Genomic DNA, 23,281 nt, shown 5'->3' on the forward strand with positions numbered 1-23,281 from the left:
AGTAAGTATTTTGGACTAGTGAATTCTGAAAGCAGAATTAATGTAATATCATCAAGTAATAATGCAGAGCCCTTCATGTTAGGTGAAACATTTGATGGTGTCTAATGATACACCACAACATAAGAGTACCTCCTTCCACTTGTTCCAACACCCATGGGAACACTGACTCACGTGGAAGAAAAGCTGGAAAATCAAAGCCAAAACTAAGCCTTAGAAAAGGATATTTCTCAAGTTTGCCTTTAAAGCTTGACCCTTTTACATATCTCATCTAATCTGCACCAAAACTGTTCAAGTCTCTCCTCACCTTTCATCAAAATAAGAGGTTTCTTTATCAAGGAAAAGTATTCTGAAATGGTAGCCTGGTTCAACGCTACAGGCAGATAGCTTTGCGTTGGAGTGCTTTAATATGTTTTTATATTGCATATAAAGCATGCAAACATAAACCAGTTTGTTGAAAACTACCCTCTTTGTGGAAGCTGGCTGTAATTCTGAACAAGTTTTCAATTTTCACACTGCTGCTAGGGTAAAACATTTTAAAGAGTTTAATTTTTACAGTGGCTTCAATGACACAAGATTATCTAACAAAGTAATGGTTAATCAATAGAGGGTTTAGTTGTCAGGTGAAACATATAACACACTAAAAGGGATTGATTGCAAGACTCCTCCTTATTTACTAGAAGGTATATATTTAAAATGACACAAACTTGTTACCAAGCTGCATTCCTTTAACCTTGCAAAAGCCGTTTGAGAAGAGTGTTAAGCAGCCCTATAGCCAAACAAGCTCTAATGAAAGAAAAAAAGAAACCCAGAAATATATGGGATCACCAAATCATGTCAGAAGCAGGGGAACCACAAAGCTGTATTCACTCTCAGCCAAAGGCTTAAAATGCCACAGAGGCACTAGACTATGGTTCACTAAAGATAGAGCTGTATCTGATCTCATTCCGTAAGTGTCTTTGGTTACATTTTTCTTTTTAAAGAAAGTATGATCCTGCTCTTTGACATAAACACATAGACATTTCTACTCTTGTCTGTGCAGCTCTGGATGAACACTGAGCACCAGCCTGAAGCCTCAAACCCCAGGCAGAACTCCATGTATGTGCAGCTTTTCTACCAACTGAAATCCATTTCTTTGGCCATTCATTCCAAGAATCCCCAGTCCCTGAACAAAGCTCCACTTTTTAATAGAAGCTGCAACCCAAGAGTTCAATAAGATTCCCCCCCCAATAGTTAGTAATTACATGATTTATCAGAGAAAGATAACACTAATAAAAACACAGCAAAAAGACAAAACCCATACCCTCCCTTCAAGTCATTTTCAGGGAAAAGATTATTAAACTGTTCTTTTTGAACAAGGGTTTTTGTAGCTAAGCACAAATTGCCAAACGGTTAGAAAAAAAAGTTATTAGACTCTGAAGAATTCAGCAGAAGTGGGAAGTTATATAAACAAATCACTCCAGCAGATTTGGAAAGATCACTTTCATCTTATTTAGAGTCTTAGGAGACTTGTATTAATTACCCTTTAAAGGTCTTTCACATGGACCATTTAAAATAAATGCAATTTATTTATTTATTTCAAATGAGGTACTTCTTCTGGAAGAATTAAGTAATCTTAACAAATTTTAAAACGTTTTTATAAACAGGTAATTAAAAAGAAGACTAGAATTAAGTCAAGCTGTAAGACATTACCCAGGATCCGCCTCGACTATTTTCTTAAGACAAAATTTTTGTTATCCCTAGCGCAGCCTTGGGAAGGATAGTCTCCACAGAAATAAAGTCATAAGACAAAATAAAGACTAGCCAAACAAAAAACTGGATCACTTACAGGATTTTCCCTAAAGCACAGTTTGTCATATTGCAATTACACCTTGCTGACTCTGAAAGCCAGAGTCCTTAATATTGCCACTAGAGGGAAGACGTGTCTTAACACACGGCAGTGGTAGTTGGGGAGTGGGTTTTCTTGAGCAATTACCATAACAAAGCTCCCTTGGCTGTGTGTACCTTCTAATTACCCAGTACAATTAAAATGACTTACCTAAAACAAACATGGAAAAAAAAGGCCCCTAAAACAAAAAACCTCAAGACAATGCAAACAAAAAGCTTTATTCTAATATGCCTGTTACCTGAAATTACATTAAAGCTGAAGAATTTTTTTTTAACTCATCCATCAATGCACAAGGGGAAGAAACACAAAAAGGAGTATGCCACAATGCCCAACACCATGGGGTTGTTCAGCTCTGTAAAAGCATTTAAACAAACAAAAATAAAGAGCAAGGCAAACTAGATCTCTTGTTAAAGAAAAGAAGGGGAAAAAAAAAGTGGTATTTAGCCATCTGGTAGCTGCTTGAAAACAAATTGTCCTCAGAAGAGCAGAAATACAGTATGTCTTCTCGCAGTTCACTGGCTTATGAATCAGACTACTTTTTCTACTTTTTTTTGTTAATACAGGCACGGTAATGTTAGACTTCCATGCTGCTCCTTTCACTTCCTTCTTGTCCCACTGTGCAGACATAACCATGGTCATCCCAATCAGGTCTGGTTGTTCTAACTTGGATGCATTATTCGCAGTCTTTCAGGATACATCTTGTTGGGCCCATTGTTCAAAACCCCCAGGATTTTTTTTTCCCCCCTAACAGCTACTTGCTGATTTTTAAACCCTTAAATCTTTCATTTTATAAGGCGTATCATTAAGGGAAGATGGCAGCCAAGTGATTTTTCTTTCCATTGACAATTTGTGACATTTTTCCAGCAGCGTGCAAGGTGTTGAAAACCTGGCAGCTGTTACCTCCTGGGATGAAGATCCTTTTTTATCCTCCCTTGACAGTTTAACTCAATGGGTCAGCACCTTTAAAGACTGCAAAGTACCACTGAAGTGGATGGAGGCTTGAATTACTGCTCCCTCCCTAATCAATGTAAACCCTCACTGCAGGTGAAACTCTTAATCTATAGAGGTGCATGGGGGAGGAAAATGTAATGCCCTGAGCCAGATGGTTTTCATCTTGTTTTTTAAAGAAGAAAGGAACAAGCTAACAAGGGGACAGCTACTTTTGTTAGCTTCTTGGCCTCTCTCATGGCTTTGGATCCCCAGGGTTCCAGCCACACAAGAGAAAGAATACAGAAAAACATAAACACTTAAAGAAATATAACTAGGGGGCTGGCAACATGCTGCTTTCAAAGAGCTGGGAGCCCTGTTCAGCGCTTTATTTATCACTGCCCACGTTCTTAGGATGGTAAGTGGACATGGACACAAAGGGCAGGGGGGAGCAGACAACACTTGCAATTTACTCAATTACAGAGGAATGCAGCAATGCAGCGGGGTGACAGATTCCTATTAGCACTAATGCTGAAAGAGCCCAGTGGCCTTTCCGCCACAAGGCAGCACTCCCATTGTAACTTAGACTCCAGCACATCCCGCTTTAGCTAGCTTTGTAACACACACTAAGTGTGTCACAAAGGGATGGAAATTATTTTGTTGTTGTTTGAGAATTATGAGAAAAAAAAAAAATGTAAAAGAAAGAATAATCTTGCAAGTAAGGCTAAGGGTGTACTTCTAGCAATTTCAGGGGGCTTTTCAATCAGCAACTCCTTTTTACCAAGAACTGTGTAAAAGATGAGGTAACCAGGATAACTTTATAGACTAGGACTGCCCTGCCTCAGACAGCTCTCCAACAGAAGGCAAATCTGAAGTGCAGCATCTTCCCCAAAGAGATGGATGGAGCAGAAGGACTCTCTCTTCCTCCATACCATGCAACTTCCCTCATCATTCAAAAACAGAGCTTCAATATTGCACGACAGAAACACTTTTGCAGAGGAGAAATGCACATGGAGAGGAGCCCTAAGCAGCAGGATGAGGCTGCCAACTGAAAGCAAACCACTAACAATTGCTACTTCTTGTTTTCCCTTTGCTCTACCTTATTCAGCCACTTTCTGCTTCTCACAGTTTTCTTGAGTACTGGCATTAAACTCTTAAGATCAGACTGTACCTATTTTAACTTTGAAATAGTGCCCAGAGCATGCTTTAGGTGCTACATGTGATTTTAGAAAATTATCTCAAGTCTGTAAGAGTGAATTGAGGTAATATTCTGTGCCAAAACCGTAAGAAGGAGAATTCTTTAAAATGCTAAGGGGCTTGTCTGAATGGGGTAACAGACAGGGATTTTTTTTTCCCCGGACTTCCATCTGGAAGCTTGCAGAAAGACAGCAGAGTCCAATGTGAGGTTCGCAGGAGGTACACGGTGGCAGCCTTGCTGCTGCCAGCTTTTCCCCACAAGGCACCTACGACCACAGATGAACCACAGCAGCAAAAGGCACTTCATTATTGCTGCAGTGAAGAGAAGGGAGGGAGGGTTTTAAACAACCAGCATTGTGCTCGTCTTCTTTAAAAACCAGTAGCGTAATCAAGTTCAGGGCAGCCCTGGACAGCTGCCCTGTGACCTATTCATGTTGACCCCCACTATTCATCACTTTCCTTTGGACTATGAGGGCAAGCTCCCGGGGAGTGACCACCACAATAGACAGATACGAGCCAACAATAATACGGTTCCTGCAAAAAAACCAGATGGCACTGCAATAAATTTACAAATCTGCATTCATGGCTCTGTTAAAAACACCCAGAAGCTAAAAGGCTGGAGGGGCCCCCAGAGAGTTTCCCCTTCCCAGTTTCTAAAGGCCGACTCTCTCCCCAAGACTACTGAGCTCATGTTCTTCATAAATGAAGGATGGAGACATAGCCCTTAAAATAACAAATGGCTGACCTAATCAATCTAGTGTTTGGGTCTAACACTAAATGATAGGCACTGAAAACTAATTATGTTTTTTGGCAAGAAGTTGAATTAAAATGGAAACACACAGGTTAAAAATGCACTGAAGCATTTGCGAGTCCCTTTGAAAGGGCAGCACACACACACGCTCACATGCAGGGCTTGAAACAGGAACCTGATTCAATAACTCATGCATTTATTTTTAAAATGAATCAGATTAGTCCCATGTGTGACCTGCCGGTCCATCTGTATGAGCTGGACTTAATGGGCACTCTTCTCACGCTTACTTCAGTTTGAAGTATGAGAGAGATAAATTTAGTTTAATTTTCAACAGATCAAGCTATCCATTTTCCAAATGGACCATCTGGATCAGCCTATTAAAATTAATTTATAACTTTGCAGTGTGAAAATTCGTTTGTTAGCTTAAATAAAGTTGCCAAAAACTTTTGCCACACTTGTCATTGTTTTTTTCTGGTCTGTTTTCATACTATGATTTGCAGTTTATCCCTTCAAAATTTAATTTTGTCAGATCAAGCATTCAACAAAAACTGAACGTCTGCATCCATATTCCCAAGTCTGTCATAGCTTAGATCTTTTCACTGTTCCAGCAAACAGTGTCAAGTTCATTGCCTTCTTCTGTTTCTCAGTGCTAATCTCCATGTCTTTTCTCCCTTGCTGCCCTCACATGCACCCAACAGTGGCTGTGCCTTCCACTTCCAGCAATTCAAGGACACAGCCCCACTTTTTGAAACTTCTGAAGACACCCTTCTCCATAAACCATTTTAATCAACAGCAGAATTATATTTCTCATATTAAGAGTTCCACAGCACTGAGCAATGAGTGTCTTCAGCCCCTGCACACAACTTCAGATGCTAAGTAAGCATTACACCTCCTTAACACCTCCACCTTCTGGTATGTCTGATCCACAAACCCACCTGAGAAAAAAGTGTGGCTAAGGCTGCATAACAGCACTGCAAACAAGGCAAGAAAAGGAAATGCACCTTTACTTAAACTTGTTAGCAGCTGAACATGTCAAGACATAGCACTTACCCTGAAGTGGTCTGATGCATCTCATTAATTTTCTAAGACTAATCAAAAAGTACTAAATATGAGGATACATTCACTGGAAAGACCATTTAAATAAACAGACTCCTACCCTCATACGCTCAATTTCTCTGTGCATGTAGGTCCATGTTCCCCAATAATGAAATATTAAGGGAGTCTTATGGGAGGAACAAAAAATACTAAACTGTTCACACAATATTTACCAAGTTAGCATCTTTCCAGTAAAATGGAAGGTATTTTTGTGTATTATAGCTTTGACAGCGTTTACAGGTCACTCTTTTTTTGGTTCTACAAAGCATGGATAGATGTAAGACATAGCAGTCACTCTGCATACCTTCTTACAGGAGATCCAGATCTTTCCAATAAGCATTACTCACTGATTTTGAGTATTTAGGTACATGGCTAAATGTGTCTGACTTCTGGAATGAGAGCCCCAGAAAACTCCCAACTGTTCCTGTCCATTCTAATGGAGAAGAGGAGCAATCTGAGCTTTCAAAATGCTCAGACAGCTTTATTTATGTCTATGTGAAGAACCAGAATTCCCTCCATAACAGGCAAAAAATCATAGACAGCCACCTCTTATGATCTAGACAAGAGGGTACTTGCTTTAAGACTAAGACTACATCTTGAATTTATTTACAAAGACTTTCTCAACACAAAGGCCCCAGATAGCAATAAGATGATCTGCATAATTTTGTCCTGCCTCCGTCATGTGAAGATAGAGACTGACACAATGTCTCAACAATATTGTGCAACACAGCTAACCATCTTCAATGTAAACAATGTCCATTGAATTATTTCCAACATGAAATCTTGGGACACTACAAGTGGTTTTTTAGTCGTATTCCTGGTATCTACTTGATTATGATGATTTGTGGACCTGAGGGAAAAGACAGCTTTCCTGTGACACTAAGAATACTTCTGCAGATTGAAATATAACAAAATGGAAACCCAATTCAAGAAACTGTACCTTCCTCATCTATATAATACACTTTCCAAATACCTGTTTCTTCAATCAAAAACTATGAGGAAGGACTCAGTGTAATGAGAAGACATACAAAATAAGTAACTCATTATCTTTTTAATGAACATCTCTTACTATGAATCTTCTTTTGAAGGAGAGTCATATATCTCTTCTTGCTGAACCTGATGGCTTGCCATGGATAATATAACTCTAAGATAAACCCCATCCTGATTTCCTGGCATGCTGGGGACCTTGTTTCCTATCCTGGGAATACTAGGATATTCCCAGTAGGTTTGCCCTCTTTCTCCAGCTCGTTTGTTGCTGAATGCCAGAAACAGTTTAAGTTTCATCTAACATATTGAAACAATTTTGCAAGGTAATCCTTCTCAGCTATAAATGGGACCTCAGCCATTATGCCAGCCCATTGCCTCATGTCTAAAAGACTGAAATGGACTAAATCTGTTAGATGGACCTGTCTTAGTCACATGTATGTAGTCCTTTACATGACACCTCCTTCCACAAAATCAAACACTCCTATTAAAACACAAAAAAAACCCCTCAAAATAACCACACTAACCAAACAACTCTGAGCACAAGTGCACTGCATCAAAAGATATATCTTCCTTTACTATGGTTCTGACCAACAACTTCTCCTGGAAATAGCTGATGTGGGGCAGGATTGTGCCATCTTATTCCTCTGCCTGAGGCTGCTGCTCCTGTGGCTGAGATGCAGAAAGGAAATGCAACAATTCCTCAGCTGTTGCAATTTATGGCCTGGGGTATTCACTTAAGTCACATTCACCAATGGTTTCACTCTGATACACCAGGCAGCAACCTCAGGCAGCTAAGGCATGGACATAATTTTGCTTCTGATGCCTGAAGGTTGCAGTGGGGAGAAAGACCAAAGTGAAAATGGATCAGAAATCACTAAACCCAGCTTAAATTTTCCAGAAAGCACATGCCAGTATCCCTTTGCTGGCCATGGGGATTAAAAAAAGGAAGTATTTTGAATAGGTAAGGAATTTGCTTTACTATATATAAAGGACAAAGAAATACTGTTTTAGTAAACATCCTTTCTCCTTTCTACCCATTAGTAATTTATATGAATGTAAAAGCAACAAGAACAGGTCATTTTTCAGGTTATTAACCTGGATATCATCTCCAAGAAAATTTACCTTCAAGGGCAATAAAAAGTTTAATTGTTGTACAGCATTTTGAGAGTCTTGATCTGAGGCAAGGTAAAATATACTACAAACAAGACAGGAACAATTACAAAATAAAAGGCTGAAGCGGTCTTGATGAACACCAACTGGAGAAAGGTAAAGCTAAAGTCACAGTTGACTGAACTATACTGAAGCATATATTTCTTCAGAGTCATCAAACTCCCCTGAAAGCTAAATCTCTGTGTCTGATTTTCCGGGTGCAATATGACTTGCTCAGACTTCAAAGAAGAAAATAAAAGATTTCCATGAGCACAAGCCAGACTTCAGCTTCCAGAAGCATTTAAGGATTCAAATAGCTAGAAAGTTTTATCACATTTTTAAAGAGACTGATCACATACCTGTCTAAGTGAATTCTTCTCAGGAATGATCTTCCTAGGGGGCTCATCATTATTACAGTCTTCTCTCTCAGAGGAATTCTGTGAAAGAAAGTAAGCTTTAATTCAGTTCTTATCTCTAATATTACTCTGCAAGGAGAAAAGAAACAGAGTATTTTTCCTACATAGGCTGTAGCATTTTACATATACACATACTGGAGGCTAACTTGTACTTTTATGCCAAACAGCTTGTTATGGCAGAGAAAGAATTTATCCTCCTCAACACAACAATGCAACACTGTGCAGGTATCTATTGAAGAAGCCCGTGCTTTGGGGATTTATTCTGCAACTACCAATAACAGCCACTTCCAAAAGCTGAATGGTGGTTGAATCAGCATGGCAAAACTGGTGCTCCTGAACACCCCAGAATAACCATTTAAAACAGTGGAACCTGTTGAAAGCAAGAGGTTTTTAATGGGTGCAACTGTTGTTCTCTGTGCCCGTATGTTTTTAATCTGCCTAACAATTACTAATTGCACTGAGTCTGCCTGGCTGCCTAAAATCATAAGAGAAATTATGGTGGAGCTAAATTTTTCTAAAAGAGGTTGTCAGGAAATCCTTCCAAAAAACCCCCAAATATTGTGTAGTTAGTGTATGATAATACAGCTGTTATCTTCTCTCCTGCTGCCTGACTCCACATACATGTACATAGACATACACATACACATACATTTCTAGAAAGACTGATTCTCCAAAATGTAAGCTGCCATCTCCAGTCAGACAAGAGGATGTAGACAAGAAATACAAGGGCTTTTCCATCATGAGTTAAAAATACAACTAGGAAACTTCTGTCATGCTAATGTGATGATTGAAACCAAATATTGCTTGGTTTAAAGACAAACTGTAGTTGTATCAGGGCATGAATAGTCTCTTGTAAACGTGTGGTTAAAAATTGCTGGATTCGGTGGGGAGAATATTGACTTCACTGCCAAAGTCAGCTACTCTGGAAGACAGCGCTCCTTCCCACAGGTTCAGCTACTGCACTCAGGGAGAAATGACAGTAAGCTTTGGGGGAATCCCACACACACATCTAAAATAACTTTGATCACCACACTATTCATAGCCTTAGGCCACGTTCCCACACATTCAGTAGTGAGCAACTAAACATGTTTTAAAGAGATACAGAAAAACTGCCTAGGGAGAGCTCTGCCAGGAAAAGGGTGCCTATCCAGTTACTTGCAGACAAGCTCAGGACTTGTGTCATTTACAGTAGAAGTTTGCATTCTGTACCTGTCCCCCAAATAACCCGTCCTTTGCTGAGCATGGCTCTGCCTGGCTTCTCACAGAGACAGCTTCCAGCCCAACACCTCAGGAGACAGAAGTGGCATCTGTTGGCAGAGGAGGAGCGGGGCCCTGCGAGCAGCAGCACGGCGGCCGCGGGAGCAGAGCAGAGCGTGTGCCCACTGCAGTGCTGCGTGAGCACGGGCTGGCTGCTCTGGGCAACGGGAGCACAGGGACAGCCAGGACACAGGGCAGGGACAGAAGCTGCTGAGAAATGGCAGACAAGGGGTGGAGGGAGAGGAACAAAATAGTAAAACCCCACTTGGGATGTCATAAACTGGTCAGGAGTAAATCAAGGCTTGCAGACCAACTAGTGATTTTGAATTTATTTTTTTTTTTAACAATATATAGAACCTATAAGGCACCATGACATTTGGAATGCTGTAACCAAGGTTTTATAATGGAAATCAATCCTAAACAGGCCTGATAAATCACTGTAAGAGGCTAGGTTTTAAATTTTTTTGTATGAGGTCACAGTTAGGACCAAGTTATTACATTAAATCCTGCTTTGAAAGAACTGTGATCATAAAAACATACAAGCTAGAATCGCATACATACAAAAAGGAAGGTCAGACATTAAAGCTGCTCTTTTCTGCTACAAATTTAGTTTAGTAAGTGGTAGATTCAAGTCAGGATTTTAATTTTTGTGCTTTGGGAAAAAAAAAAAGGGTCAAGAGTGAAAAGTATAAGAACCTGAGGTGAGTTACTAAAGGAAATACATTTTGTTGTGGCTTTTTCAACACTCACCCCCTTCACTACAGTAAGTGTCAGAACAATTCCCCTTTCCAAATAATCTCTCTTCAACAGTGAAATCTTGCATTCTCCTCGCCTTTCAAAGCCACTAAGGATCCTCCCTCCCACAAACATCAAAAAGCAGGAACTGCTGGTGAACTGTTAGCCCTTATTTTGAAATTTCTAGTTACTGTAAAGCATCAAGTTATCTAGTTTTTCTTTAAGCTGAGCATCTAATTTTAAGAGCAAGCAGAGGGCCATTTTGCATTCATTATCTTTATAGGTGGCAAGGCTAAGAGGTTGGCTGAACAAAGACCAGACAAAGACTGCCAAGTACATATGGTGGTTCACAGCTTGGCGTCTCACCATTCTACAGCACCAACACAGCAGCTCCGATAGCAGACTATTAAAGAGGAGCGCTGCTCATGCACTTTTGTCGGCAAGTAAGTTACGCTTGGTGAAGACAGAATGACTGGAAAGCATTGCACTTAAGAAAAAGCACAGATGTTTATAACTCCCGCTCATTTCTCAGGAAAAGGAAAGCTATCAATCCAGGTGCAGATACAGGACCCCGCATATTTCAGGACTAACTGTAGCTGCATGGAAGTGAATTTCACTTGACAGGGCAACACTTAGCCATGGCCAAGGGAAGAGCATAACGTAATTGACTGAAACGGTATGTCTATATATTTCTCCTTGCTGAACAAGGTGGGAGGAGGGATAAACATGTGCGAGGTCAGAATAAGGTTTGTCTCAGCAGGACTCCAGCGATGCTCTCGGCCACAGGAGAGGCAGACAAAGGGAGGAACCGCTCTGAGCACCCTCTCGTGGTTACTGAAATGCACGTCCCGGGCACAGACCTGGAAAGAAGCATTTGGTATCCAGACGGTAAGTTGGATGTACTCACCGGGAATATTAAAGATCTGCAGCAACTGTACTTCATACATAGTAGGGGAATGATGGAATTTGTTAGGGAGAAAGAAGCACGGAAAACTAGTGCACATGGGAAAGCTGAAAAGCCAAACAAGCTCCCTTCCACCAGGGAAAATTTTTACTTCCCATAGGCAAGCCTTCTTGACTTAAGCTGGACTGGCTAAAAGTGTTTGTACTTCCATGCAAGGGTCTCTTCTTTTGAACAAATACAGGCAAGATTAAATGCTGAAATCTCCAAAGCACCCCCTCTTTCCACAGACAGGTAAAATAATTTTTTTTTTCCCCAAGGTCACACAATGACAGGGGAAGTACTGAGAAGTCAGGAAACTCAAGCTCATAGTTCTTGTAACCTTGAAATTTTATCTCTAACAGAAGATTCCTACAAAGGGGCTCTGCCCTCCATAGCTCATTTTTCCTAAAATGGCTACTGCCTGTAATGAGATCTTTTTAAATCTGATTTGCATTTAAAACTTTAGCCTGTAATTAACAGAATATAACTCCATGGCAGGTTGTCTTAAAGACCACTACAAAATTATTACTATTTAACTCTCCCCATGAAGCCTCCTCCACCACTAAACACAACATGCTACAATGCATATGAAATCCCCAGACTGAAGCATTTGACAGGAGATGACATGCAGTATTTTGTGTACACAGCCCAGCAAAACACTGCTGGGAATGAGATATAATACATGGAGAAATGCACTCCCAGGGACTACCAACTGGGCAGAGCTACCTTTAGTACCGCCTCACTCATGGTGGAAATCAAACCCCTGCCAACTGGGGGAGGCTTTCTTTGATGCTGTTCTGCCCTGCACTAATTATAAAAGAGTACAGACACAGCCTTTTTTCCAAGTGTATGGAGGTGGGGGTGGGGGAGAAGCGTGTGTCTGTGTGAAGAGCACAACTATTTTTTATGCTTTCAAATTCTTAATCCTGTTTGGAGCTGTCAGTGGGGGTTAATGGAAGCCTTGGATAGGAGAATTCCAATCTGGTTGGCAGATGGATAGGTTGGTTATAGCTGCATAACTATGTCTTGCCTGCAGGCACAATTCAGAACACTGTTAAAGCAATATAAAGTCTCTGTCAAGCTGAACCATTTGGATCAGTAGCAAGGAGAAATAATAATAAAAAAGGAGTTCATTTCTGGGCCTTGCGTGTTTATGCTAGTATGCAGAAACTGATTAATTGTCATCGTGCGCTGGTCTGCTATACCTCGGATTTCTACTTCTGGAGTAGATTTTGCATGCTAATATAATCATTCTCCCTCTTGAGACATTAGCAAATAATCAAATGAAAAACAGGATCATAATTTACTGAGATTCGGGCAATTCTCTATGCAAATTTGACTTGTTATTGCTGCTGCCTCGTTAATCTGAATGCCTTTGACAAACTCCTTTGATTTATGAACTCATGACAACTCCAATGTGTATATATTTTGCTAGATTGACATTATCATTAAGAGTGGGTGGACTGAGCTCACATGAATGGCTGATTTTATTCGCTGGTGTCTGCTGCTCAACAGCTGAGCATCTCCTTCTCACAAAGCCCCTGAGCGCCAGGCTCTTCCCATCTACCCATCCATTCATCATCTCGATGTTAATTGGCCCAGGCTTTAAGCAAATTTTCAACACGATTTAAAGGCACGATGACACTGATTACTGACCCTCTGCCATACGGTGCCTATTGATTAACCTGACAGAGATGATGAGCTTGAGGGAAACTAGGTGTGTGTGTGGACCTCGGGGAGGGGAAAAAAAATAATATATTGTTTATGCAGGCAAAACACTTGTCTTTATCCCAAAGGCCAGAATTTGTGTTGCACTGGCCCTTAAAACACACTATTGCTTTAAACACCTGCATCCAATACAGAAAATGCTCGCTTGCTTGCTGTGGAAAAATGATTACAAATTTGATGTCATGTGCAGTCTGTATTTTAATCGAGTTCCCTGATAAATAGACCCCCTCAAGCCAATCAAGTCTCGCTCCAGCCATTGCGTGCGTATACATCAGTTCGAACAGAAGCCTGGGTGTGCAGAGTGTGCTTTTAGTGGTATCAGCAGATCCAACTGCATGGAGGAAATCTACTTGGGTATTTTAGGTCTCTAAGCAAATAATACGGTGGGAACACAGTGTGCAAACAGTAAGAGTAGAGTAAATGTTCCAAGGGCAAACTGGATGCCAGACATAGCTGTCTCAGTATTTCTGCTGCCACATTAAAATAGGTGCTTTAGCACACACCAGTGAAATAGTGCATTTTTCCTTTTCCAGTGCAAACTGTTGATATGACCTGACCCTCAAGCTCCTAAGTGCATTGAATGAACACAGCATTTTATCAGAAACTGAAAATAACTGACATCCTTTTCATGTTCCTACATTGCACTTGGTCCTCTTCACCAAGGACAGAAGGGTACTCTCTCAGACAAGAGGGAGCCACTGAATAAAGAGGTACATCAGCATTCTGTCTGCAGACTGGTGCTGTTTGAAAGTAAAAGGAGGCAGAAGGCCTGTTTAACCCCTGCCCAGCCCCAGGTTAAGTCTGTCAATCAGGGCACACTGTTCTTCCCTCCCAATTCAAGCCAGTAGCCTGCCAGAAGTCAGGATGTTCCTCTTGTTTAGGAGAATGAGGGTGTTGCTCCAAGATATTTCAAAGTTAATTGTCTTGCAAAAAACAGGACAAAGGTAAAGGTATGGAGAAATTAGCTGCAATTGCCTAATGCTGATGTCAGCCAGAGAGGACTGAAAAGAGAGAGATGTGTGTGGAAATAAGTACCAGTCTAAGACCAGAGGCACATAGAAGCCTTATGTTCCCTTTCCAATAACCTCTGTAAGTGATAGATGAGTCCAAGTCCATTGTTATCGTTAAGGGACTGTCAGCATCCTCATTTTATAAATGCTGTCTGTCAGTTTATAAATATCTCAGCCATTTCAAACAGTGCTAGGATGAATCCTGGCATAGCCAGTGTCAGCCTGAAGCAGTATTACTGTTAAAAAAAAATAAGTGTCTAAGATACACTAAAAACATGTAAGGATAGCTTCTCCTTCTTCTCCTATCATGAGGTCCAAAACATTCAAATTCACACTTATTTGGCTAGTCACTACAATATATAAAACCAGTACTTAGGATTGGTAATGCTCTTTGAGAAGAACAAGTATGAAAGCTGCAAGTTTGAAGGGTATTCTCTGCTGTTCAGTAGATAAAACAAAAATGACAGCTATAACACACAGGGAGATCCACAGCAATGAAAATGCAGAGATAAGTATCAAACCCCATTCCTCCTCGGCATTTGCTGCTCTGATCATTCACCAAGATTAGATCCTTTTAGAGAACACCATAAATTGCAACGTGTAGGCACAAGGGGGTGACTTCAGCCTGGAATGAAGGCACAGACAAGTTTCCCAGCTCTTACAAGTTTAAAGTTAAGTGGTACTTTTGCAAGGGGTTTTGGCTGAGCATTAGAATGATGGAAGGAGAAGACAGAGAATCTGCAGCCTGCCTTGCACTGACTGATAATGGAAAACGAAAGGGAATAAACTAAAAAGGCTCCCAGTTCAGTGTCTGCTCCACAGACTGGCATGCACATGTCTATTCTGTTTATTACATCTATTATCTTGTTAGCTGCACAGAATCATGGTGCTTTTTTTTTCCTCCAGTAGACTTATAAATGCCCCATAATGAAGACTTCACCCCCACCTGGAACATTTACAAGTTGAAATTCATGCCCAAGCTGCTCAGCTATAACTTAAATTCTTAAAACTGAAGCTCTGACGGCAGTGAAAATGGGAAGCATAACACTACACCTCTGACCAGACACATACATTCATGTTCACACAAGTCTTAATTTGGTCTGCCTCTATGTTAACACTGATGATGATAACAGGACAAGATTCTGGTTTTCACATCTTTAGAACAGATCCTTCATGGTTTTATTTTTCATTCAAATCAGTAATTGAAAAAGTATAAATTTTCAAAGCAATGAGACTTGATAAGAGAATTTCATAACATTAAGAAAAGCTTCTTATGATGTTCTTTAACTTAGTAATTACTTGTTGGCTATAAAGGGTAATTTAATGGTGTGGGAAGTCTGCATTACTAGAACAGTAAATTTAGTTTAACATTAAAATTCCAAAACCCAGCACAAGTATCAAAGATCTGATGAACAGATGCATTTCGAACAGCAAAAATTTAGTTGTAGCTAACAAAAAACCACCACCACTATCCCTCTGAAATACAGATGCTAAGAACAAGTCATTTAGGGGAATTTTAAAAAGCTAGTTTCATTTCATCCACATTTTTCAAGAGAGAGAAGGAGAGAGAGAGGGAGAGAAAGACAGAGAGAGTGGGAAAATAGCTAATGAGAATAGGCTTTCCATGTTTCCCAGGAAGCAGCCCTGCTTAACAGTTCTGTTCTGTGAATTTAAGAGAGTCAGCGGTGGCTAATTTGTTTTTAATATTCAATATTTCAAGCTTTGCAAGCTAGTTGGCCAATGGCTCTTTCTATTCCAATGTTTGTTGGTCCCTTATTTACACACACATTACATCCGGAGAGCCTTTGAATATAATTTCATGTGGATTAAGGGAAGAACATTTGCTTCTGCTAATCAGGACATCTGGTTATTTTTGCAACTCACAGACATCTGCATTAGGCAATTCGACTTCCCCATTCCTCATAACAAGGTTAGAGCTTAAGAAGCCTCAAGGACCTCTAGTTGAATTTTATTATTTGCATTTCTTCACAGCCAGGTCTGTTTTGGAATTTTCTTTCCTAAATAGCACAAATTGATCAGCACCTTCACAGGTATACACATGTTTTTATAGCTAGCACTTTCTATGCACAATTTTATAGCGTACATCTTGTACTCCAAAATTTTATGTAGTTCAAAGCCATCTACATATTTTTAAGGAATAGAAAGCACACATTCCCAAAAAAGCATGGTTGAAAACATCCAATTAACCTCACAATACACATAATATGGGTATACTTTCAAATATTCAACCAGATAATCTGTGTAAGGCTGGTGTCAGGACTTGTTCTGAGTATTACCTACTAACTTATCCTTGTACATCTGCTCCTCACATTGAACAAAACAATATTCTTCCCTCTCTATTCTTCAGGGCAACATTAGTAATTTCTCCCATCTTTTAAATTCATGTAAAAATTCCTTTATAACAGTTTCAGCTGGGGTTAAATTTTTCTGCCAGACTGCTGAATTGTGCCACACATACTTCAGGAAGAAGGATTTTGCATGCAACTGAAGCCTTTTAGAGAAGAACTGAATCAATCCAGACTTGGCTCTCACTTCTTTGTTGCTTTCATTTTGCTACATTCCATCCACAAAAATTAATTTTCAACACTCATCCCAGAGTGTAAAAGTACTAAAGTTTGAAATTATACACTCTTATTTACAGTTCACAGCATTCTTCCCTCCCATGAATTATAGACTTTTATCAGTGATTTGGAATAAGATGTTTTCTTGATTTCTTTCCCCTACATGTAGAGTGGGGGGGACAGCACAAAGTCAGCTTGGAATACAAGCCAACGTTCAAAATAAATGTCAAAACCATATTTCTACTACTAACAAGAGTTAGCAAGAGCTAACAGATCCAAGGAGAGTTTTGTAAAACTTTATTTATTAAAATTCTCTAGATACAATTAACTTTCTTTGTACGGTATTTATTACAACTTCATCTGCATAGGAGTTGCAAGTGCTCTTAGAAACTGGTTGTAAAAGTCTAGTTTTGCTGTAGATTTCAAGTCCTTGATGCCTGAAAGATAGGCTGGAAATAAATCCCTATAGAGCAATGCCTATAGAGCAGATATTTCTTTGTTGCAGTGCTGATGGTGAGGGGGATATCTCCACCTAACTCACCCACCTTTGTCCAGTGCTGTGCTACACTTACACAGTAAGTATTGCTCAGTGTCACTGTGTCACTACAACATCACCACACAGGCACCAGAACTAATTTACATCATATGAGCTCATGGTTATTAGACAGTTCTTTTGCACTGCGCTCGCGCTGCCCCAACTTGGGGAGGTTGGGGGCCTTTGATGAAGGCTTCTAATGTCTTCTTCACATCTGAACTTTTCAACTTTGTCTTTGGAGCATGTGCAGTTACAGCATTTCTTGGTCTGTCTGGTCTAAACTGGCCTAAATTCTTTGTTTTTTGGCTAACTGGCTTTGCATTTGCCGATTTTTCATTAGTACTACACTTATCTATCCACCTGGCAAGTTTTTTCTTCTTTTTTGTCTATTCAGCAACTAGTTAACCATATACTAGCCATTACATTGTATCAAAAGTTATTTATATGAGATTATATAGGTATAAAAGTTATAATTCAGGCTATATGGGTATAAAACCCTATGATTCAGATCATATAGGTATCAGGTTAGATAGATACATAAAAAGTCATTATTTAGGTTATACTGATACCAGATTATATAGCTATATTAGGTTATAATGATATCTTCTAACTCAATCTATATAAGAACCTTGTAACTTTGATCTAAGTTATATAAGCATCATCCTTCTCCAAACACTATTTTCTAACTTTTTAAACTATTTCTCTCGAAGAACCAATACCATCTCACTGGACTGACTATAAAACCCCTTCCCCTCTCATTCCTGGTCATCACCTACACTTATAATTTTATTTTTCCAAAACCTCTCATTCTGAACTTTCCTGTCAAACAGAGAAGATACCTCCACCTGTCATCACATCCCTTACTCAGAGCCTGTGGCATTCTCACTCTCAAACACCTACATCAACCATGCCATCCTCATCTCACTGTACTGTTTCATGCTTTACTTGTTGTTTTTTCCTTCCTATTTTTTATTGCAGGAATGGGGAAAATGAGATACAAAACAAAGGCATGAAGCACAAGTTGTCTGTCCAAAGTAAAAATGACTGCATAGGGGAACAAAACTTGTTAACTTTTTAGGCACAGTTTCTCCCCTAAAGCAGCTCACTTGTTAAGAAATGGCTATTCAGTGATCTCAGTGCAGTGTCAGACTGATGGGAATTCACAGCACACTGTCTACACCACTGAATGTGGAGGCACCCAGATCTTTGTCTTAGACACTGTTAGCCAGGCGACCCTGCAGCCAAAGCTACTTGGTTCTGAGTCTGGAACAGGTTCAAAGCACCTACAGAGTCACCATGGAGCAGTTTGGATGACACAGCTCCACCTCCCCAGTGTGCCTCACAGTAGTAATTAGTCCATACAGCCAGGCCTCGGTGCTTTTTCCAGCTTCCAAAGCTATATTTCTTACAAGAAGCATCAATCACACCACTGGGCTATGTGGCAAATTTAGTTAGCTTCCAATACAGTGTGTGTTTACCTCCATACAGTTCTGTTGAAAAAAACACTGTAGATATGAAAAAAAGGTGTGATTGTTCAATCACATTAAGCAAAAAAAATATATAATCTTCTAACAAAAGAACCAAAAGTTACAGATTAGGCACTACACTTTATAATGTTTGGCTAGCAAAGCACTGCAGCCTTTGAACAGCTGCCACCCAAGAAACAAACCCTTGGGCTCTCCCGATTCGGCTAAAGGAAATTTAAATGTGGCAACACAACAGCCCCTCCTGCGACATTTAAATTTAATAGCTCACTATTAGGTTCTGCCACAATAAAATAATTCCAAATCTACAACACCATTTTCTTTAACTAGAACAAGGAGTTACAAAATATTATTTTAAATTTCATTGAACTGGGTAAGAAAGAAGAGTTGGACATGCTGTGGAGACCATCAAATGGGGTGAGTAGCCAAGCAACCAAAGAACGAAAGATAAAGAGGTACATAGGTTCTCACCTTCAGCTACATTGGGGCTGGCAAACATTTTGTTCCTAAGGAAATGGTACAGCTCTAGACCACCGCCTATTTGAGATCCAGTAGTTGCAGCTTTTTTGTTACAACATGAATGGCTTATTAAACCTACAGCATATCTGTTTTATTTAACTTCTTGGTGGAAAGGGGCCAGGAAAACAAAATGTACTTAAATGCTGAATTTTTTTTCCAGGCTGAATGCCTTTCATCCAGTAAGACATTCAAAGCAGTGACCCAGCAAATGGATTGAAAAAGCAATCTTCCGTCTCAGTGCCACATTATCATTCCTATTCAGTATTCTCGGTGAGATATCTCAATCAGCTGGATGTGTGTGTAAGTGACAGCGCAGCCCATTGCTGGGTTAATTAAACATTTGACTTTAACACCCTCCCCATCATTAAGCAAATAAAAACAGATAATTCAAACTGCACTTCATCCACGGGGTACACAACATACATGTCAAAATTAAGAGAGTCCAAGGCCCTCAGGGAGTTCTACTCGGGGAAGTAATCAGTTTAAATCTTATCTGGTTTATCAATTATTCTATTGATTAAAGCAGGGTGATTATACAAAACTCCCTCTTGCCACATGGGATACATGTAAGCAGAGCAGGACAACACACAGAGGCTCAAAAACGATTTAAAGAAAATACAGACAGATGAATAACAGTCTATTAGTACAAGCCATGAATCCATAGCTGGAAAACCTGATACTTCTTCAAAGCTAGTGAATTAAATCCTTCCAAATTAGAGTACCAATGCTTTTAGCTCATCTGCTCTCAAATCAGATCTGTATGTTGAGAGGACCACATTTATTCATTTTAAACAGGTAATTTTTTTGCCTGAAATATGTTTTATTGATACAGTCCCAGAACATAACAACGACACCAAACACCAGTAAATCCAGACTTTTAAAAGGCATCATACTTATCTATCAGTGACTCTGAAAAAGTGGATGGAAAGGGCATTCTTTGTATTTTCACTCTCCCACATACATACACGGCATAGCCAAAAGTCGAATGCTATATTTTAATGATTTAAGTGTGACAGATCAACTCAGACAAAAAAAGAATATGCTGTGGAGTTGCAGAGGTTTTTTGCTTTTGCAACTCTCCGAAGTGAGATATTAGCAGTTGTGGGAGCTGCCATTGCCATGTACTCCTCATTTTCAAAAAGCCCTCACAGAAAATCCCACCACAGTGCTCCTTAACACAACTCTTGCATACAGCTGCACTATACAAAGCAATTCCAGTTACTTCTCATTTTTTGTTTCCAGCTGAAGACCTTTTTCTCTTCATGTGTCTGTATCCTGAGCTTATAATCACAGTCCCACCCCCACCATCTTCCAGTAATATTATGTTTCAAGTTTCATCTTATCCTAAACTGGACTGTACAAGACTTTGCCCTGCACATACAAAACAGGAACCTTTCAAAAACAAAGCACTGCAGACTACTGCAAACAACAATTGGATTTTTTTTTTCCGAAAGTTCCCTCAAAGTAATAATTAGCAGCAAAAGAAAACTCAGCTTTAAACCAGGGCCTTTTTTTTTTTTTTCCCTACAGTATATCCCATGATCTGCTTCATAATGGTCATACTGGTAGCATAAATTAGTCATCTAATCACATCTCAGCTCTTAATCAGGACACAGGGTATGAACCACAGCTGTCAATACACCGACAAGCCAGAGAGCCCCACCACCTCACCAGCCAGTGTTGCTGGAGTTGCAGGCACAGGAATTTTAAGCAACAAGGACAGCTAAACAGCAAGGCCTGAGGTGTGTTCTTGCCCTTCACCTTCAGGAGGGGATTATGTGCTGCTCCACATTGGCATTGTGTGTGCATCCAACCATACTTCAGCCTCCTCTTTGTAGATCTCTTTTCTTCTTTGGAAGCAAACTAGAAGCCTGAATTAGCATGCTGTATTTTGCTCTCACCACTAGAAATACTGAGGGTGCTATTTGTAATTGTATTCTTTTAAGAGGTTTGTTCTCTGCAGCTGTTTTCTGCTTGCAGTGTATTTTGTGTAATCAGCACATCATCATAAATACATTGGCTGTTCCCCCGAGGGAAGCTGTCACTGTTTAATTTACAGAACAACCTGGCCAATGTGAATTCTAACACTACAGCACTATGGCAAGAAGTTACCACACTCGGAAAAACAGGTTTCTATGAATTTTTATATCAAGAACTGGTCCCAGGACAATTTAGTTTCTAGAAATAGATTGATTTTAAAAGCACTGTATACACTGGATGGAATAGATTCTTTCCCATTTACAGCCTCTTAAGGCAGCACCAAATTCACTCTCACATTATTTTAAAGGTGACAATCTCACCACAACCACCTTCACCTCTGACTTACCAAAAGAAGGCACTAGATGTAAGTGTGTTATCCTACACACCAATTTTGTGTGTGTGTGTGCGTTTGGGTTTTTTTAATGAACAACCACCACAACATCAATGTGTTAAGTTTGTCTTCATTTGCACAAGGGAACGTACTGTGTTGCAAGGTCAAATGTTATTACCTACATCAAAGGGTTGCTGCACAGTTTATTACTCTGAAGATGCGATAGAAGAGCAAGGTATATTCCTGAAAGAGTAGAAGTGTAAGCAGCTTTATTGGCTGAATGAAGAGTTACTTCCTTTGTTCACTGGATATATGGCTGTATTTTGACAGAATAAATCATGGGGATTTTTTTGTAGAAGGTAGGCAAAAAGCAATGGTTGATCTTGCTATGTACAGACACAATTTAGAAAATTCTACAATGGTACCAAATTATACTGGTAGTCACTTAAGAACTAGATATAAGCCCCAAATAAATATTTGGGTATGATCGATGAGTTACTTGGCTATTTCATTCACAATGGCAACTAGAAGCAGTCTACCTGACTACTCAGAAAGGGAGCCAAGAAGACTGACAACATGATTTTTTTTTATACTTATACACACACATACACATATCTTTAAACACGGAAACACATAAATAAAATGCTAGAGAGAAATAACTATAAACATAAATAAAATACAAAAAACAGAATTCACAAAGTATAAGCTTCTCTGGGAATTCTCCTCAAAAAGCAAGAAAAACCTGTTTCATCTATTTTTAAAAAATCTGCATTTTATTTTGGGGGGCAGCTGGTTGTTAAATAACTTTAGCAGCAATTTTGCTAATTCTCATTAGTAATTAAAAGCCCTGTTTAACATCACCAGACACAGGGCAAGTATACAAACATCATAAAAAAATCATGCATATGACAGAGTATTGGTTATGTATTTTCATAAGGAGAGTTTAATTTTACTTAGTTGCAGAGTATTTTAGCAAATTATTTTTATTTCAAATATAAAAAAATACAAGAAACCATTAAAGCAAAACAAATACCATCTTGTCTCTGATATGTTTTATGTTTATGAGAATGACCTACCAAACACAGATAAAACTGAGTGAAAATAGCTGAGATTTTATGGAAAAGTGAGTAATCTGGTTATCTGTAGAGGAAATAATACAGGAAAGAGAATATCTGAGTATTTTTACACACTATGTAAGTAATAGCCAACAGAAAGCAGAGGAAATAAGAAGAAATCCACCTGACATTGGGCAGCGAAGTACTTCTTCAAGCTATGAATTTTAAGATTTAGCAACCACATTTCTACTGAGAGTGTTTGGTTGATTCCCTGAAATTTTGCATGTGTTCACCTTATTTCAAAGAAGAAACATTTCATTTTCTTCTCCTTATACAGAATTATTCAGAACTATCTCAGCATATTTCCTAAGAGTGACTAAATTCTAAGATTGGCTTAAATTTAGATGTGGGTAAGAAAGCATTTAATGATTTCTCCAAATTCATCATAAAATTGCATATTTGCATTTTGAAATTAAAATTATTGGTGTTACCTCTTTGCCCGTTGTGCACAAATAGGTACAACTTGTACTTGTGCCACCGGCTCCCTCTGAAGTCCCCACTGCCCATGGAGCCATCAAATCCAAAGCGGTAATGGGGTGATTTACAGGGACTAAGCTGGATCTAAACGCACTGGACCATCTGTGACTGGTGCGAGGGGCTTGGAGCGGGGTACCCTCAGAGCCTCCTTTCTCCAGAGAAAGGGACAAAGCTGTAG

General features: G+C 39.5%; 1 protein-coding gene across 6 annotated transcripts in view; it reads right to left on the reverse strand.

The window, feature by feature from the left end:
• The window catches only part of BTRC (beta-transducin repeat containing E3 ubiquitin protein ligase), a 114,517-nt gene that overhangs the window by 57,612 nt on the left and 33,624 nt on the right, over positions 1-23,281 (reverse strand). For 4 of the 6 annotated variants that reach the window (XM_012574639.5, XM_012574638.5, XM_030276282.4 and 1 more), the window contains one exon: positions 8,351-8,428. The exons of the other annotated variants lie outside the window; for them this stretch is intronic. In XM_012574639.5, coding sequence (XP_012430093.4) covers positions 8,351-8,428 — 78 coding nt within the window. The remainder of the gene's footprint in view (positions 1-8,350; positions 8,429-23,281) is intronic. 6 annotated transcript variants of the gene reach the window in all.

Source organism: Taeniopygia guttata, chromosome 6, assembly GCF_048771995.1.
Source record: "Taeniopygia guttata chromosome 6, bTaeGut7.mat, whole genome shotgun sequence".
NCBI classification, from domain to species: domain Eukaryota; kingdom Metazoa; phylum Chordata; class Aves; order Passeriformes; family Estrildidae; genus Taeniopygia; species Taeniopygia guttata.